This window comes from Diospyros lotus, chromosome 11 (assembly GCF_014633365.1).
Source record: "Diospyros lotus cultivar Yz01 chromosome 11, ASM1463336v1, whole genome shotgun sequence".
Lineage (NCBI taxonomy): Eukaryota > Viridiplantae > Streptophyta > Magnoliopsida > Ericales > Ebenaceae > Diospyros > Diospyros lotus.
This window is the reverse complement of record NC_068348.1, coordinates 21,806,991-21,827,058: the sequence shown is the minus strand read 5'-3', so window position 1 is coordinate 21,827,058 and position 20,068 is coordinate 21,806,991. Positions and strand designations below refer to the sequence as shown.

Here is a 20,068-nt window from a genome sequence, read left to right as displayed (position 1 = left end):
GATATTTCTATATCTTGATTTAGAAAGCATTCTAAACTTATCTTGATACAATTTTATCTTATTTATTTAAACAAGACGATAACTTAAATATTATTTATTGAACCTATTTATGCCTTTTTTAGCATCTTTAATATGTGTAATGTAAGCGCCAGTCTTAATTGTGTAAGTATCACTAAGCCTTCAAATATTCACTCGTAAATCACCCAAAGGAAAATCAAGATCTAACTTCTATCACAAGTTCATCTAGTTGCCTTTTTGTATTTTGTATTTTTTTTTTGGTTATTCTGGAAATTGAAATAATGGACCTGTGGCACCTGTCTGGTTATGAGGCCAGAAACTGTTGTCAAGAGCTTGTCAATATCTTGATTTCAAAGTATTTCTGTTTTAGAAAATAACAAGGGATACATTTTTATTGATTCCAAAAGGTTATTTTTCATTATCAAAAAAAGAAAATAAATTTTCTTCTCTAACCAAAAAAAAAAAAAAAAAGAAAATATTTTTTTTCATACGCATGAGATTATTCAGAACAGGCATTGAATCAGTAGGATGATACGAAAAAAATGCTTGCCATTGTTATTGTTTCTAGAAAGTTTTTGATGTCTGGTTGACAATTATAAACATTCATTTATTAATTCAATAAACGAAATAATTTTAATTTTTTCTTTGCTCTCAATTAAAATTAATTAGAGCATACTACTAATTGCTGAGTTCTTAGTGATTCAAGAGAAATATGATACACTCCTTGTGTCTTGTTTTTCACATCCTTAACTTTTATCTCAGGAATCATTCATGAAACTACCAAATTGTAAATGGTTTTCTAACATTACGTGAAGTCATATTTGAGGTAATGTGGGAATGAGATTGCACTTTATAATGCCAACTGGGACTATTGAGTGTTTTTGGACTGGAAAGTCTCTAGAAGAGATTTATACAATATTGATATGTGTAATAAATATACAAACATTTTGTATTTTGACTTTCCCTTTCGTGAGATGGTTTAATCCTCTCCATAGCATAGAAAGGCCATACCCCTTAATTAATAGGAAGCTGACTTTAGACCTTTAATTTGACTTTATAATATAATATATTTATCTTGTATGTATAGCAATGGAAGTCTCTGCCCGCATCCTTCTCTTCTCTATTAGTTTAGTCCCTAGTGGCTTTTATTGACCATGACAATGTTGCCATTTCGAGTCCACCCCTTGGAGTAATTCATATTACGTTGTTAGAATGGTTAAAATATATATATATATCATTGAGGGGGCAGTCCAATTGAATCTAGCTAGGAGGTGTATCCCTTTTGAATCTCTCTTAGTAGTCTGGTCATTTGAGATTTATTAGTTCTATTTAGCATGTAATTATCACTATAAGGTAGCAGGAACTTTTTTTCTTTTTTTATTTGTGTTAAAAGCCTTGTAAGAACATTATTGGTACTCGAGTATGTTAAAAGCCTAATATGAATATATTATTGATTTTAGAATCCTTTGTCCTTTTTATACTTTTAAATGTAATATTCATTTACAAAAATAAAAAAAGAGTCAAAAGTGACTTTTTACCGTAATCCAAGCAATTTAACCCAATCAAACAACATAAAATTATTCTTGTTTCAAATGATTTTAGTGTAGGCAAAGGTTTTCATATTTGGATAATGTTTTTAGATGTAATTTTTTATTAATTAATACGAGATTATAGCTTGGAATTTGCTTTTGACAGTGAATATGATTATTATGAATCACAAGACGAAATTAAAGGTAAGCGTGTGTGTATATATATAGAGCTCTTGTTATAGGGATATTGGATGACGCACGCCCTGCAGGATCACGCAGTCAGATTGATTGTTTTTAAGTCTTGGTGATATGTATGTATATCAATGATGTGAATGCGTTGTAGTTGTCAGGCGAGGCGGTGATACCTTGGCGGTGCGTTGTCACGACGGCGACCTGACGGAGACAAAAGTACGTGTAATTTCATCGCTATAGACCTGGTCACAGATTCTATTGGATTCCGTGATTTACCTCTATTACAAAAATCTTGAGACTGAACTGTAGGAGGCTCTTAAGGTGAGAGATTTCACCTTTTGATCCCAACAAAAAAAAATCAACTCTAGGTCATTTTATTTAATTAGGATCCTTCACAGTCAATTAATTAATCTCCTAGACAACAATAATATATTATTTTTTTTTTATTTTCATCTTATTTTTTATAAGATTTATATATTTAATATCTAAAGTAAATATGTTGTTTAGTCGTCTTATACTTCTTTTACTAACTATCAATTCCTTTTCGTTAATTCTTCTCATAAGGGATTTGTTATTTCCTTATTTAATAAAGCCATTTTAATTATGTATCCTGCATAATATTTTTAATAGAAATCATTCCAATAACTTTACTATCATGTAATTTTTTTAATTTAGCTACAATATAAAATTTATATAAAGTAATTTAACTTATTAATGATTATATGGAGAACAGAAATATATATTCAATATTAAAAAAGTCAATATAAAGTCAGAACAATGATATTTTTATGTAAGAATTTTACAAAAATACCTTCTTCTGAGAAGATTCTGGTGGAAGTTAAAAGTACATGTATTAACTAATTAAAAAAACAAAAAAAAATCATTCATTTTTCTTAATTTTTTTATGGCTGACATACATTTTCCGAATGATTGATGTTTTCTCTAACCTCTAGAAGCTAAGACCAAAAGAAGGGAGAAAGGAAGAAAAGGCCGTGTTTTGCCCAAATAGGAAAAAATCCCAAAAGAAGTAAATACCTGAGGCCACTATTTATAACAGCCGCGAGACACCCACAGTCTCTGTCCCTGCAATTTGTACTTAGCCTTCCGAAAAAGGCAGCCATGATCATCATCTTCCCTTCCCCCGCGGCCACCGACCTTCTAATTTCCATCTATTATTAACAGTAGATAGAGAGAGAGAGAGAGAGAGAGAGAGAGATGAGGGGAAGATCTTCACGGCAAGCTGGAAGCGTCAACGGCGGAATGGATCATCAGATTGCCAAAATTGAAAAGCTCAAGGATGAACAGCCCCATCTCTCCGGCGCCTACATCCGCAGCCTCGTCAAGCAGCTAACCTCTTCCAGAACCACCAAGGACCCCGCTAGCCCCGGCCGCGACGGCGACTCCTCATTCCCTTCCGCTGAGGCGCAGCCATCGCCGCCGCCGCCCCAACCGCACAAGAAGCAAGTTCGTCGGAGGCTTCACACCACCCGGCCTTACCAGGAAAGGCTCCTGAACATGGCCGAGGCCAGGCGGGAGATCGTCACAGCTCTCAAGTTCCATAGAGCGGCAATGAAACAAGCTAACCAACAACAGCAGCAGCCGCCGCCGCCGCCGCCGTCACAAGCGCCGCCACCCCCATCGGCAGTACAACAAGGAAAATTAAACTACTTAGAAAACTTCCCCTACTCAACCGCTCCATGTTGCTCTCCCCAAAATCCTTACTCCTGGCCGGCGGCCGTTCCTCAGATTCCTCCTCCGGCAATCGCCGATAACCTCAATAACCTGCCACTTCCGGACCAAACCCTGGGCCTGAACCTCAATTTCCACGACTTCAACAACCTGGAAACCAGTACTCTTTACCTTAACAGTAACAACCCGTTAATCTACTCACCCTCCTTGTCCCCATCACCGTCATCGTCATCGGCGGCTGCGGCGGCGTCTCTTACCGTCGACGATGTTGCAGAGCCCAGAGGCGTAGGTTTGCACGCTGCAATGGACGACGAGGAGATGGCGGAGATCAGGTCGATCGGAGAAAAGCATCAGATGGAGTGGAACGACACCATGAATTTGGTGACGTCGGCGTGGTGGTTCAAGTTCTTGAAGAATTCGGAAATTGGGGAGGAGCAGAAAGAGAAAGGTGAAGATCAAGAACAAGAAACAGAAACGGACGGGTATCGGCCGTTTGAGGAAGCGGTGGAATTTCCGGCGTGGATGAATATTGTAAACGACGACGGCTACTGCTTGCACCAGCGTTATTCCAATGATCACTGCTTGGATGACGACTTGCAAGATCCTGCTTTGCCATGGTAAGATCTGCTTCTTCCTTTTACTACCATTCTCTTTTCTGTTCCTTTCCTACCCTACCTGTTCACTTCACACCCCCGCCCGCATTTGGACTGAGACTAGCTACTGCCTACCTCTGCCTACCTCTAAACTCCCTTTTTTTTCTCTATATATCTCACATCTTATTAGTTTTCATCCAATTCGTAGTCTGATTGAAAGAAAGACCTCATATATAGCTTAGCTTATATCATCTGTCAACACAAAGAGAAGCCTTTGTTGATATATATGATATGATATCATAATATTATACGAACATCACATCGTTACAATGTTGTTTTAATCAGATTTTTCTTTCACAGTTGCTAATTAATTAAATTTATTGATTGATGTATATATGGCATGGCAGTGTCGATATCGGAGAGATTGAAGGGATGGACGCAGAATGGTTAGCCTGAGAGTGATTTTTATTTTATTTCTTTTGAAATTGTAATCCAATATTTGGCCATGTTTTACAATTTCCTTTGCTAGCTAGCTAGTTAGTTAGTTTCTGTAATAATAAAGGCAGGCTTGGCTTGCAAAGAAGAGAAAATTGGCAAGCCACGGGAGAAAAATAATTTGAGAAACACTATATATATCAAATTTGGGTTTTGCTCTTCTCAATGCTTAATTACATTTTTAGCTATTTACTTCTTCTTTACTTACACCCCAAAAAACATAAACAACTTATATAATAAGATTATTAAACTTGGACCCTCTCCGAATGGCCCAAGTCTTAGCTTTAATTTAGACCCCTCAATGGACTGGGTTTGGGCTTTGCGCTAGCCCTAATCCAAGCCCATCACTGTTTTTTTTATGGATTGGCTAATTAATTAAAAGCTCTTTTAAAGATGAATTTAAGTTATCTTAATTATTATTATTAGAACATGACAAATCGAATAGAATACTGAGTGGTAGTTGATGATGCACCACCACTGCACTTTCAAGCCGTCCATGGTCATGATTTTATTAAAGTAAGCTATACGTATAAGAAGTTGTCGGCTTGCCGAAGCATGGACAGTCAATCCCTCTTTACGTAACTACAAACATAAGAATTAAAGAGATGCGCGCGACTTTTGAGGTGCCTTAAAACAACATAGGCTAAGGGCATACCCTCCTCCCCTTGCATTTGATATACACAATCACCGTTGGACCATGAATAATAAAGTAACGAGTCCTAATGTAAAACCATCAAAAACAATATATATATATATATATATATTAATGTTTTTGTTTGTTTCTTGGCACATCACTAGCTATGAGTCTGTGAGCAGAAACATTTACATGGGCGAGGAGGCTTCACAGGACAAGATTGTCATGTCATGTTGTTGGGGCAGCAATGTTGTAGCAATCTTAACGGGAATTTTTTAATGGCATATATAAATGATTGAAATATATATATTTATAAAAGGATACTACCCCTCAATGGACTTCAATTGATGTCTGTCATCACTCATCAGTGGCAGGTAGTGTACGGCTTTTTATTAGTTCAGTACATTATGGGTATCCATGATGTAAATTTATTCCACCCTCTTAAATTTGTATCACTACATTTACTAATTTCAGAATATATATATATAAGATATAATATTACATACTTTTGCATTTGTTTGAGAAAATCCATAAACATTGGGTACAAAGCCCTTACAACCCACAATAATAATAATAATAAATAACAGTTTATATAATATAGACAATTACAAGGCCCGAATTGCCCTCTATTTCGGGAAAAGATTCGTGTAAGGAAAAAAAAAAAAAAAAAAGAAAATGAGACATTAGTTCCACTCCTATGTTTTTTTTTTTTCTCTCTTATTTTTAAACTTATTATCCCTCAAGTATTTTTTAACTTTCGCTTATCATTATTACCTATTACACATGCTTTCACAAATTTTGTTATCAAAGTCTAAAATAAAGTTTTCTTGAACTTAATTGTATACATACATAAAACATATCTTTGATATATAAATATCTTTAATATACTCTTATTTATGTAAATCATTTTTGTTAAAAATCATTGTTTTGAAATACAAGTCAAAAGATTTCAAATTAAGCAAAACAGAAAAGTGTATTTCGAAACATACAATCTATATTTCAAAACTAACAAAACAATGAGGTATATTTCAAAACATATATAGTAGATTTCGAAATCTACTTAATATAAAAGTTTTTTTTCGAAACATAGTATTCTTCCATCAACCATTGTTTTAATTATCTAAAAATTTATACGAATCCCAATTCATCATTTTCTTGAAATATATTTGCCATAATTAGGACCAACATAAGAGAATCCACAAATGGTAAGGAAAAGTCTCAATAAGCTGATTGAGGATTGTCAAATGGTTTATGCATCCCATTATATCTTGTACTTATAGACTATATTATATTGTGGATTGCAGTAGAGCTAAATTTCAGGTAACACAATAAACCATCAAACGGGTGAGTAATTTTTCTTTCCTTTTTGTTTTTTTAACCCAGCAACAAAAGGGAAACCAACATATCATAAAGCCAATGAGTCTTGTGATAGTCCTACCCAACTATGACAATCAAAAGAATTTTAGGATCATAACTAAAATATGATATTGTAGCATGAACATTGGATATCCCTTGACACAGTCATCAATAATTTTTTACCAAAAGAATATTTCTATCAAAAAAAAGTAAAGTTACCTAACTTATTTCACTCAACCAGTGCTCAAGGCCAAAACCAAAATCTTGACTTGCAACAAAGTCCGAGCTTGCTCCCCAATCCAAAAAATAGTCATCTCACAGAAATAATACAAAATAAATGTGTAAAAAAAAATGTGTAATGAGTCATGACTCTTAATTTTGTCTTACTAGTCTAAAAAAAACCTTAAACACACTCAACCAAAAGCAAATCAAATAACCAATAGATAACAATACATGTCATATTGGAGAAGTCAATTGTCTAACCTTCTAAAAACACATAAGAAAATGGCAAGATACTTCCTAAAACACATATTGGAGAAGTCAATGTTGGTCCCTTGACACACATAATGGCCACTCAAGAGGAGGGGTGAATTGAGTGATTAAAAACTTATTGAATTGATTCCTTCCCTTATAAAACTCTTGAGATTTTCTTATACACAAAATACACTTGTTATAAATATATGTTGTTTGGAAATGATAGCAATATAAATACACAAATAACGACAATATAAACACAAGATATATAGTGGTTCGATATATCCAACACCTACTCCACTCTCTTAAGGTCAAACCGACACTTGAGGTTCCACTAAAACCACCACTAGGTTTCCACACAAGATCACCTAGCAAACTTGTACACCCCGAGGTTTCCCCTTAGCTCACCCCGGAAACTAATACAACACAATAATACACCTAGATTACTTGGGCTCTAGGATGCCACTCGCAATCCACAATCTAATACAAATAAATCAATCTTATGTCCAACACACTTGGATTATAATGGATATCAATACAAGATCAATATACAAGGCAAAATGAAATGATACAAGTTACCAATAAGAAGAAAATTTCTTCTTTGCCTTGAGGCTCCAATGGATAGATCTTTGAAGCTCTTTGGCTCTTGGATTGCTTTGATTGAGTGCTTAAGAGCTTGGGTGTGCTTTAAGAAGATAGGAAATGGTAGAACATTAGCCTTTTTCAAATTTCTCATCTTGATATTTATAATGGGGCTCCCAAAACGACCTGTAACGACTCCAAAAATTCGACCGTTGGAGTTTGGCAGTCGACTGTTCAAACTGACGGTCGACTCCGCGACACCCACAGTCGACTCTCATTGGCCTACAGTCGACTCGACAGTCGATTGGCCAAAACCCACTCTCGGCTACCTCGACTCTGCATAAACAAAGCTGGGCTATATCGACTAATGCACATCCACAGTCGACTGCCATTGACTTACAGTTAACTGTCCCTCACCAGGAGTCGACTCTCAGTCCAGATTTTAGAAAAATAAGATTTCCTTTGATAATACAATACATAGCATAAATTCATTACAAAATATTTACATTCATTTAGTTTAAGTAAATGTCCACATTTTCTTTTATTTATATTTTACCTTTCATTTACTTTAATACATAAATATAAATAACAAAGTACCCCCATTTGGATTCAATAAAAATATCTAAAAAATCAAAATCAAAATAGATAAGAAAGTAGATTTTGGGTTTTAGAACAAAATCCGATTTTGACGATTTTAGCACTTCCAAAAACATACTTTCCATTACTTGAAAAATTACTAAAAATCATTTTCACAATAATGAATACTAGTTATGAAAATACCGGGAGTTAGTTTTCCAAAAGGAAAATATTTTCTTATATGTTCCCTTATAGTGTGCTAATATTCTACTTAGAATCAAATAGCATTTCTTGGTTCATTTTGATACACAAAATACTATAATACTTAACAAGTATCCAAAAATTCATTAGGGGTTTTAAACATACTAAAAATAGTTTTACTAAAATTATATTTTGTTAAATATCAAAATACATAATAGGTTGATTGGAGCAACTTGGCTCAACAGTCAAATGAACTAAAATGCCGTATATGCTTCATTTTGAATCTGTAAAATAATGCAATAAACAAATATTAACTAATACATTAAACACATCAAAACAGATACTGAAATACTAAGAGGCACAAATTCTCTTACTTATAAATGCATGAGTTTTTAAATTTTAAATTTCCATAAGTGCAGGGCTGTCAATGGTAACATTTGCTAATTCTAAAACAATACACAAAATTAATTAAATAATTTAAAAGTAACAAGTATTGAACTAAAAGTAAAAAAAAAAAAAAAAAAAAGAGTAACAATTAGTTTACCTTCTTCAAGTTGGTCAACATGATCCAAATCTTCTTTAACATTCATTAGGGTGGTAGATGACCGAATCCAATCTTGTTTACAAATCAGACTTTCAACCACTTTAAGAGAAAAATAACTCTTAAATGGATCAAGTACTCGACCCCCTGTGTTGAAGGCAAACTCAGACGCAACAGTAGAAACTGGAATTGCTAACACATCCCGAGCCATAAAAGATAGAATAGGAAACCGATGACAATTAACTTTCCACCAATTCAAAATGTCAAAGTCATTAGTTTCCTCCTCACACACTTCACTTAAATATTTATATCATTCTGAAGGCATAATTGTAGATCCACTACCACTGTCATACTACTTTTTGAAACGAGAACTAAGTAAGTTTGGTTTGCGAGATTTTCCCTTCTCAACATTCTCCTATTTCACCTTGGTATCACAATGGAACTCCATAAAGCAATAGTTGTATCTCCCTTTAATCTGACCTTCTGAATTTATAAATTTTGTAAAATGATCACACACATATGACTTAGTTCTTATTGTTTTTCTTTTTACCTTTTCTAGTGATGTTGCACCTCTATCAGCTTGATATTGGCTACCTTGACTTGGTACTATTGGTACAAGTCTTGAACTATCATCCATACTAGGGATGTTTGTTGTGTGACTGGTGTCTTTTTTTCTTGCCATCTAAAATTAATACAATTATAAATTTGTAATTAATATTTATTGTATTTAAAGAATGAGTTTAAATATATTCTAGTTGTTGTCATTTGATTTTTGTCTTAGGGAATGAAAAGATCTCACATCATTTATAAGTAAAACAATTGAGGCATTATGCAATATGTTGACAGATTGTTTTTGCTTATGTTTTTTTTTTTTTTTCTTCCTTTCCTTTTGATTTCTGTTTCAATGGATTCCTAGATTAAGGCATTATGTGGTTTAATTTAAGCTCGATGAAGGCATTTTCTTTAATTTGACAATATGTTGACAGATTATTTTTTGGATCTGTATACTGTATGTTGTTTAATTTGAGTCCAATGAGGGCATTTTCTTTAATTAGGAAAACTTTGGTTGTTCCAATACATGTGTTTATTTCATTTTGTTATTGGTGTTCATTTTGGACGGTGGACAGATGCCGTTGATATCTGCAAAACAAAAGAACAAAATAAATATAGAGAGATAGAGGCATAGAGCAACTAAGAAAGAAAGAGAGAGGAGGAGGAGAAAGAGATCGCTCGAGAGAGAGATAGAGACAGAGATGTAATGAGTCGATGATAGAAGTAGAACTGACCTATTAGACGGCGGTGGTGACAAAGGGCGGCCAAAAGCAACCGACGGCGATGGTAGAAAGCGACGGGCGATGGTAGGGTTTTAGTAGAGGGTTAAGGTTTCGATTTCGGCCTCTTCTCTCTCTCTCTCTCTCTCTTGATTAGAAATCTGGAAAAGCCTCAAGAATGCCTTCTTTCTACCCTCACGCATGGTTAACCGATTATATCACAAAATGACGTTATTTTATGATACACAAAACAACGTCGTTTAAGCATTGGTCTGTTCGGAATAACCGATTAATCGACCACCAAAATCGAGCTTATTTTAAATAACCGAACCACTCATTGCTAACCGAATCGATAAGTGGTTACCCGAACCGAATTGGTTGGTTCGGTCTGTTTGGTCCAATTAATTCGGTCTAACCAAACCCCCTACACACCCTTAGTGACGGGAGGCGACAACGATTGCAAAACCACGACAAATAACAATGATGGAAGCGACGACAATGAAAGAAAAGATGATGACGATGACAGCAAGGCTAGAGGTAATGGCTTAGATGGGGCTTATGAAGGTAGCGACAAGAAGAAGATGGAGGAATGAGGTTGTAATGTTTAAGGACAGAGAATGAAATATTAAAGTTTTAGAAAGACAAAATTATAAATCATTTAATCAATGAAATAAACTTCTAATAACGTTTAAACTCGATTGTATTTAAAATTTTTAATGTTTAGATGCCAGTGGCAGCTTATAAGCGGTCAGGAGTGCCAAACACCCCCTGCAACTGACTGCGTGCCGCAGCCTCGTCCGCACACGCCAGGCCTCGTTTCCTCCTTTACATTTTCATCTCTCTCCCTCTCCCTCTCACAGCTGTTGGTGAGTTGCCGTTCAAATCTGTATTCAAGGTACTATAATTGAGTATTGTTCTGGGTTCCGTTTTGTTTCTCTCAGTTGATCAACTCAAGGCGATCGGTTTTCTACTTTATGGAGTTGGCTACTTGTTCTTGTTGTTTCCGGGGTGTGAGAGTGGATTCCCCATCCATTATCGGGAAGAATTTCATAAATTTCTTCCTCAACGGCAACAAGTTTCCGAAGATTGAGAGGCGGCGATTGGTGCCCTCCGTGAAGATGGTTTCGAATCGATATATTGGAACGAACAAGAACAACTACCTGAGAAATGCTGCTGCTGATAGAATTTATCAGAGGATGAATTCTTGTTTGGTTATTCCTCCGCCCAACGGTAAAAAGCCTCGCGCAATTGTCAAATTCCTCGGCGGTGCCTTCATTGGGGCTGTTCCCGAAGTTACATATAGGTGAGAGACAAGATTCTGATCTATCCTGTTCTGCTGTTCCTGATTTCGTTCTACTTTATGTGATTTGAATGTAATTTCTGAATTTCTTAACATTTTATTCTCATGATAAAATATAAAAGCAATGTGCTTGTATCTCTTATTGGCTATACGCCCTCTGTACTTTTCTGGCAGCTATCTACTTGAGCTTCTAGCAAATGAAGGCTTTCTTATTGTTTCTGTGCCATATAATGTGACCTTTGATCACGCTCAAGCTGCTAGAGAAATTTATGAGAGGTTTAATGCATGCTTGGATCAATTTTCAAGAGCTGGATTTCCGATTGCCAACCTAACAGCTGCTGATTTTGACCGCCTTCCAGTTTATTCGGTCGGCCACAGGTGAGTTAATCGCTGTGCCATGTGTCTGGAGTTGTGATTTTTTCTTAATAATCAATTTATATACTTCATGGGTTTATTTTTAAACACGTTGCCTTGTGTTTATTTATCACCATTGAAAGAACGGGTCATTACATTACATTGGAATGATCAAATACATTTAGTTTGAACTTTACCATGGATTGAACTTATATATTGTTTGGCAGGAATATAATGCTTCTTCTGATAAGACAGTAGGTCAAAGTTGATGGTACATTTATATATTGAAGAAATAAAATTAGAAATTTTTATAATGTACCTGCCAGTGTTTCATGAACTTGGTTATTCCTCTGAGATACACTTTTCTAGAGACGGTGATTGTATTGTTAATTTCATGAAATCAGGCTGTTAATTATGTCTAAATATATTAAGGAAGTCCTAACTGAACGCATATCAAGATGTTCCCCATATAGTGAAAAGTCACCTTAAATTATAAGAGTTCCTGCTTTCTAGCTGCTATGTTCTTGTCATGAGTGCGCACTGGCAAGTCTCATTATTACCTGTTCAATGTGGTTCATCTCTATATGAAGTCATCGTCATCTTTCTTTGGTTAATGTTATTTGCAGTAACGGTGCCCTTCTTCAAGTACTCATAGGAAGCTATTTCTCTGAGAAGATTCCGAAGGTTGGTTTTCTTTCATTCTTGGCCTCTAGAACGTGTTTGTCTTGCTGGAGCAGATTAAGAGGGATATTTTAAGATATGCATGTATATATACAATATGTTACTTTCAGAAGCAGAATATGCATTCTAATTGCCCTGCAGTTCAAAATAAACAAACAACTCTTGGAGTATGACAAGGAATTTCTTGTATTGCTTGTTGAAGGCAAATGCAGTAATATCATACAACAACAGGCCGGCATCAGAGGCAGTCCCTTATTTTGAGCAGGTAAATATTTTATTTCCTAACGTTTAATGTTTGTTATTCAAAAGATCTTAGTGGTTACCCCACCTAGCGGGATTGATGTTTGTGATTATTATCTGTGGTTATTTTTGTCAATTTTCAGTTTATCATCCAAGATTTCGAATGCTTATGTTATTGCCGTTTATCTCTTAATAATCTAAAATCCTTTTGATGTACAGCTCTTTGTTGTAGTCTTTAAAATTGGGAAAGACGCAAAAGAGCAGTCATTACTAGTTATTGTCACTGGCTTGCCAACCCTGTTTGGGAATAATAAAGAAATGTCTTGTTTAATATTGAATAACTGACAATGATTTCACAACTCTCCAACTCATAAAGTTTTGTTATCAGAAAGACATTTACTTTTCACAAAATTCCATGAGTATGTGCTCTAGTTTGTTAAGATTGATTGTACGTGTATCATAGAGGCATGATGGCGTCTTTCAGTTACACTCTTATGAAGGAGATGTATGCTAGTTTTATGTTGTAGTATGTTATTTGAAGTCGTATTTCTTCTAATTCTATTTCTGTACAGCTAACATAGGTTCTTGCATATAAATATCTAGACAAAATATATGCAGAAAAACTGCACTCTATTTGAGTTTGAAGCAAGGAAAAAAAATGCAATGTATTCAATTTCCCAATCCTGAGAATGTAGGTATTAGACAAGCAAGAAAAGCTATTGCTTGCAGAAGCTATCTTATTGCTTTCTAATTTAAAAAGGTTAAGATATTGCTCACACAAAGGTGGCCAATCAACACGGCGTCAAGCCAAGATTTGATTAAAGATCCATTGCGCACCTCAAAAAACACAAACTTGTCTTCCTGAACTTTCACATCCTTTCAAAGGCCTATGTTATAAAATGACTTACTTAAGCTTGTACACCACCTTAAAGAGCTATATTTGGCCTCAATGAATCTCCTTAAGACTTGATCTCTATCATATGCAAACCTCCATAACTACTTCCCAATAAGATCCTTATTTGAAATGTTTATGTTTTTTCTAATACTCAACTCTTACCAAGGGAGAGCAAGTGTTATCCCAACTGATTAGCTGCTATCTGAACTCATCTCTTCGGCAACAACCCCCCCCCCCCCCCCGGGAAAAAAAAATTAGGAGTAGGAATGGAGAAAAAAAGACTAGAAATACCTAGGGACACTAGACATGGTGTGGTCTTTACAAGAGTAGCCCTTCTTCTTTCAGATAAATATTGTCTTTTCCAAGAAGCACGCCTAGATTCACATCCCTTAGTTACACCACCTAAAACCTAACATTTTGTGGTTTTAGAGGCTGAGCTGGGCCCAAAAGGAAGACCTAATTGAATTACAAATACTTGTATAGAGTTGTTTGACAATAGACTTTACCAAAAAATCTCCTCTGCACTTGATCAGTGTCTATCAACCTTACTGTCCTCCATTGATGTCTTGAGCCTCTTTAACTCTATGTAAGTATGAGAGAGGAAGATCAACCTTTTCTTTTGTTCAAATAGGTATAAGCTAGGGTTTAGGGGTTAAACAGTATTTACTGATATGCCCTTAGAAATAACGAATAATTAATAGAACCACATGCTAATAATAATATCTCTTAACTATTAATTTATTTATATTATGTTTTAGGGTATTGTGTAACTTAATTATCCACCTTTATCAGTACTTGGTCAGTTGTGAGTAATATGTTCAACCTTTTCTTTTGTACACTTTTTTTTGGAATCTATAGGGATTTCTTTTTCCTATTATAAAAATTCAGGTGTTCTTTTTTTTTTTATTTTCAAAAAAAAAAAAAAATTCTACTAAATCTTTGTTTGTTTTTACATATATCAATGGGAAAATGGTTGTTATTTTCTGGACATTTAGTGACACTTAAGCTTTTTCCATGAGAACTTGCTATTTCAATCTTCTATATTTTCCACTTCTTCCATGAAAAATGAGCAAAAGGGAGGGAGGAAGGAGATGACATGAAGTGTGACCAAGTAAAACCAACTTTTGATGGTGCACTGTTATGCAAGTGAAACACCAGTTATGTTCAAATTACATTTTTCTGTCTGAAATATAATCCAAATGAGATCCAGGTGTGTAAATTATTATATTTAATTTGAATGTAATGGGAAAAAAAGGACACTTGATTATATAAATGACCTCCCTAATTGAACACAGCTATGAAGGTTGACTTACAGCTGCTCCTTGAACCAGTGACTGTATATTTCACGTGGTAGTTGTCATTGATATTGAAACAATTATAAACTTCAGGATTGCTTCTTTGATACTTTTGCAACTCACTGCTGCTTTGAATATAAAGACCATGTAACCCCCCTCCCCCCCCCCCTCCCACCTCCCACCAGCAACAAATCACTATTGTGCTAGTCTTAAGGTTTTGTAATCTATGTGCAGTTGGGTCCTCTAGTTAGTCAAATGATGCCTATTGTGGAAGCATCCCCAATGTATTCAATGGCTAGGAGTGCCTCAGGTAGACGGTCTTCTTGCTCTACTTAATTTTTTCTTCCCTTTTTTCTTTTTGTTATAGTTTCTTTTTTTGTTCCTTAAACAATTTTACAGCTTCTGTGACTTTTTTGTTAAGAGTCTCTGCTAGGTGTCTCCTTTAAAACAGCAGTCTTTGCAGTAGCGTTTACCATCATCGGATAAATATATGCTTGTCTCTTCTTCTTTATGCTTTTTCAACTTTGGGAGTTTGACTATCCTGTCTTTAGCCTGACATTCTTTCGGCCCTTGAATTTACAAGGGAGCACTTAGCAAAAAAAAAAAAAAAAAGAATTTACAAGAGAGCATGGGAGGTGGATCATACCTCTTCATCTTTTGCCTGTGTGACTGTCATTTTGTATATGCCCTATGGTACTTGCTACCATGGTCCTATGGTCCAGCTTCTAACTAACCACCCTCATTGGGACAGGAACCTGAACTCCTAAGTTTTCTGGTGGATTCAACCACACCTTGAGAAAGTTGGCAAGAGGTATTGACCATGAGTTTTTTTTTTTGAGTATTCCTCCAGGCAATCGATACAAGAATATTTTGAGTATTGACCATGAAATATTTGGTGGCTGTAATGCTTCTTCAACTCTAAAAAAATCTGGTCTATAACTTTGATTTGGTCGCTTCTCAATGGGTAACTTACCAGAGTCCATTGGTGACTTATAGAATTCATTAAGCCAAAAGTTATGATCCTTGCTATAAATGTCCTGAGTAAATTCAGGAAGCAGACAATCTGTTGTGATTTTATGTTTTCCATTGAACTAGATAAATTTAGGAGCAAGTCTATCCAAATGGATGCATATTGGTATCTCAATTGGGTAATAACAGTGATGATTAGGATCTGGTTGGGTGGGACCATAGCCCATCATACAGTGCTTAGTATGTCATTGAGGGCTGATGAATTCATCGCTATGGTGCAATAGTTGTTGACATGGAATTCAGTTTGCCATGGCATGCCATGGATAATTGAGCTGTTCACAGAGAACACAAACATGATGGACTAGAGCTTGGTTCTGCTGGATGGACTTCCATCACAGGATTTTGAGGTTGAATTAACCATGGAAAGGCATCTTTAATGGAGGACATGGTCTGTTGAATTGATGCTAGAGTAGCTTTTAACTGAACAACAGGATTAATGGGGGTTTTCTGATGCAGAAGTCTACTATGAAACTGGCAAAGGCAGGTCACTCTATGAATGTCAGATAACTCATGACTTCCTTTAGCTTGAGATTACTGATATTTTAGGTGTGCTTTGCAATTTACTTTTATCTTTGGTGCCATAAAACATGAACTTACTTCCCTAAAAGAAAATAGAGATTGTTTACCCTGATGTGAAGAAACCAGAAGGTATTGGATGTGGGATGATTCAACTTGGTTGGAGAGGGAGAGTGGCAGCAGTATTATTTGCAAATGATATTGTTCTGATGGGTGGGACAAAAAAAAAAAAAATGTGAATAATAAACTTGAATTATGGACACACCTTCAAATCCAAAGGTTTTAAATAAAGTGGGTTGAAAACTGAGTATGTGGAGTGTGGATTCAGTAAAAATAGAAGTGTGGATGTTATTGTGAAATTCAGGGATCAAGTTATTCCAGAAAAGGGTCAATTTAGATATCTTAGACCGATTTTTCAAAAAGAAGAGAAAATTATCAAGGCAAGATGATTAAAGTGGAGAAGTCCATCATTTTGTGCAATCATAAAATTCTCTTAAGGCTAAAATGAAAGTTTTATTAGACGGACCATCTTTGTTGTATGGCTTAGAATGTTAGGCAATTATGTGCTAACATGTGCAATTATGAGTGTGCATGAGATGAGAATGTTACATTAGATTTTTTGCCCTACAAGAAATTACATGCAATAGGGTTACAGTGGCTCTTTTTGAAGATAAGATGTGGAAGTCATGATTAAGATGGTTTGGATATGTTAGAAGAAAACCAATAGAAGCTCATGTAAGACAAGTAGATGAAATGAAGAAAACTTGTAGCAAAAGAAGAGAAAGACCAAAGAAAACTTGGTGGAAAACTCTTAAGACATAACATAGGGCATAATAGCCTCATAGAGGATATGACCATGGATAGAGGTGCATGGAGGCCTAGAATGCATGTAGCCAACCCCACCTGGTGAGATTAAAGCTTGGGACTGTTGTTGTCATTGTTGTTGTTGATAAGATTCTAATTTCCATTGCAATATGCTAAAGGCTATGCTTGAGGTCTTTACTCAAATGGAAGCTTGAATTTATCTAACTCAGCCAGGAAAATTTGTCCTTGTGGCTTGTCATGGTCTTTTGTGTAAAACTAATCAATAGGGCACATCCCTTGCTCTGTTCCTGCCTAAAGTTTGGAATGGTGGTGAACCTCTACTTGTCAGCCTCTCTTTTTTAGCTTCTTTAGGATTATTGGATTAAATTCATGTAGGTTCAAATTTTGATGTGTACTCACCACTTCCATTGAATATTCTCCATGTTATAGTTTACACAGCTACATCTCATCTACAATAGTACTTTGTGTTGGTGTTCAATTATACCGTTCTCTTGTTTTGACCATTAGTAATGATATCTCATTTTATGTGAACATACTTGTTGATGTCAGGTTTATGCAAGCTTGTAATTGATTTTATTTATTTATTTTATATAAGGCAGGCAATTTCATGATGCTCAGTTTATACATCCTTGCAGTTGATTGAGACTTATATGTTACTCTTGACCTTTTCAGTTTCTCCCACTTCTCACCTGTAAAAGTATGTAGGAGATGCATGGAGGGTGCTACTTGATATGGCTACAATGATAACAGACAATGATAAGGAGGCTGTAGTTTCCTTGACAAAATTTGTCGATCAGTTACCCTCTGTATTCAATCAGGTAATTTGGTGCATAAATGATATTCATAGAAACTGCATTACAAGCAGAATTTATTATTTCTATGGTTAATGATTTATGCCTTTTCTAGACTATGCTCAAGTCAAATTACTTCAGATTCAGTTTGCCAATAACTGGAGGTATAGCTGATGTTAATATTCCTTTTTCTAGGTAACACAAGGAACATCAGAGTTCACGCCACCACCCTCAGAGAATTTTGATTGCTTTAACAAATCATACAACGTCAAGAACACGTTACTGGTATTTATTGTCTGATACAAGGCCTTCAAATATTTAATGTGGTGATCTAATGATTCTTGTTTCCCAGGTGAAGTTCAATTTTGACGCAATTGATGAGACTGATCTCCTTGACAATACCTTGAAGCCCCGTGTGGAATCCATAGGTGGAACATTGGAGAAAGTCCTATTGACTGGTAACCATATTACACCTTGTGTCCAGGTAACAAGTTGTTTTCATTGCATGTGTCCTCCATGCATAATATAATGTGTCACATGCCTATACTTTCCAATTGATAGAAATATTTAGGTTGACATGCCAATGCTCTCCTTAGCTTCCCTCAGTTGTAAAAATTCAGCACATATCATCTTATGCATGAAAGTGGAGACTTACCAAAAAGATAAGAAAGTGGTATGTGGGGTTCATATAATTTCAGTTAGTTGATAGTGGTGATCCACCTCTACCAAATCTTTATGATCTCCCCTCTCCACCCCCCTTCACCCTACCCCCAACCTTTTTGCTGCATGATGATAGGCCAAGAGGACAAGAAGGTTAGTGTAGACCTTGATTGGCCAACAAATGTATTTCTTTTGCCCGTACTTGTTCTAGCCATTTACTCAGGTGGTCATGGCCACTTACTGACCACATTTTAATCACTTCCCTCTTTTCCACCGCATGTTCAGGAGCCAAGATGGAAAGTAGGTTACTTTTACACTCCAGCAGATGCTATTGCTCAAGGGCTTAAGATTCTTTCACTGAATGATACCAGAGTCCTTTCAAGAACCATTGCCAACTGGTTTAGGGGTCTTGAAGAGTAATGCAGGCCCCAGGCTTTAGGTAAAACTCAAGTTCTACGGAATCTGGCTGGGTTCTGCCCCTCTTTTTCATTTTTCTTTTCCTGATCTCAATAATAATATTAACAAGTCACAGTTTCAAGTTATGGAAATAGCTCCTTTTCACAAAAAAAAAAAAAAAAAAAAAAGGAAGGGAGAGGTTCAAGGTTGTGTACAAAAATGATCCTCCCTCGACCGTTGCAGAGCTGGATGACTTGTGCAATGATGACGTCTTTTCCATAGCATTAACAAAATCAATAAGCTTTACTGCACTCTTCTTTTCTCTTGTTATGGTTTTGTATTTTTATTCTCTTTATATGTTTGCAGGATTTTTAGGTTGTGTATATTGTATAAATACTTGTAGAATGAATTGCAGCCACACTGCCGCTGTAGCATGTATCTGGATGAAGAAACAAGTGCAGATAAATCTTATGGTGGACGAAACTACAGACACAATCCTGAGGCTATAGTACTGAGATAATACAAGGAAATGATATGTCTGCTATTTTACTTTAATTATTCCTTTACAGTTCGGGTTAGAGATCAGAGACATGTTTGTTATGGTAATAACTTCGTTCTGGAAGTCTCTCAATTCAGCAAATCTTTATTATTTTTGCTTTGTAGTCGTGGAAAGCTGATATTATTCCTTTTTAAGTTAGAACTAGAAACAAAAATTACTTGCAGAAAGAGAGCTAAGAATTTGCTTCTCAAAATAAATAATTAGGCATCCATCCATCCCTAACAAACGTGCAAGTTTCCAAACTTTGTGCAGGTTGGAGTGTTGTATCCGCAAGAGCCTTTCCTCTACACTTTTGCAAAAGGATTTTTTATTTTTAAAAAATATTATCAAAATAGTGTTGATCCAAATATATTTACCCAAATAATAGCGGATTCGC

At 35.5% G+C, this 20,068-nt stretch overlaps 2 protein-coding genes across 5 annotated transcripts; both read left to right on the top strand.

Annotated features, from left to right (window-relative positions):
- Positions 1 to 4,673, top strand: LOC127812499 (uncharacterized). Its single transcript, XM_052352903.1, has 2 exons — positions 1 to 4,045; positions 4,429 to 4,673. Exons 1-2 carry the CDS (start codon positions 2,955 to 2,957, stop codon positions 4,475 to 4,477), a joined length of 1,140 nt encoding a protein of 379 aa, XP_052208863.1. The 5' UTR covers positions 1 to 2,954; the 3' UTR covers positions 4,478 to 4,673.
- Positions 4,674 to 10,912: 6,239 nt separating this feature from the next.
- On the top strand, positions 10,913 to 19,782 carry LOC127813734 (uncharacterized). Of its 4 annotated transcripts, none has more exons than XR_008026179.1 (10): positions 10,913 to 11,454; positions 11,626 to 11,829; positions 12,432 to 12,489; positions 12,689 to 12,751; positions 15,151 to 15,226; positions 17,992 to 18,104; positions 18,273 to 18,362; positions 18,430 to 18,535; positions 19,023 to 19,176; positions 19,549 to 19,782. XR_008026179.1 is itself a non-coding variant. In XM_052354864.1 (10 exons), exons 1-9 carry the CDS (start codon positions 11,126 to 11,128, stop codon positions 19,155 to 19,157), a joined length of 1,200 nt encoding a protein of 399 aa, XP_052210824.1. In that variant the 5' UTR covers positions 10,913 to 11,125; the 3' UTR covers positions 19,158 to 19,176; positions 19,549 to 19,782. The 4 variants fall into 4 exon arrangements, 2 of the variants coding, with proteins under 2 accessions (XP_052210824.1, XP_052210823.1); XR_008026178.1 differs by having other exon boundaries at positions 19,500 to 19,782; XM_052354864.1 differs by having other exon boundaries at positions 18,430 to 18,561.
- Positions 19,783 to 20,068: the final 286 nt, after the last annotated feature.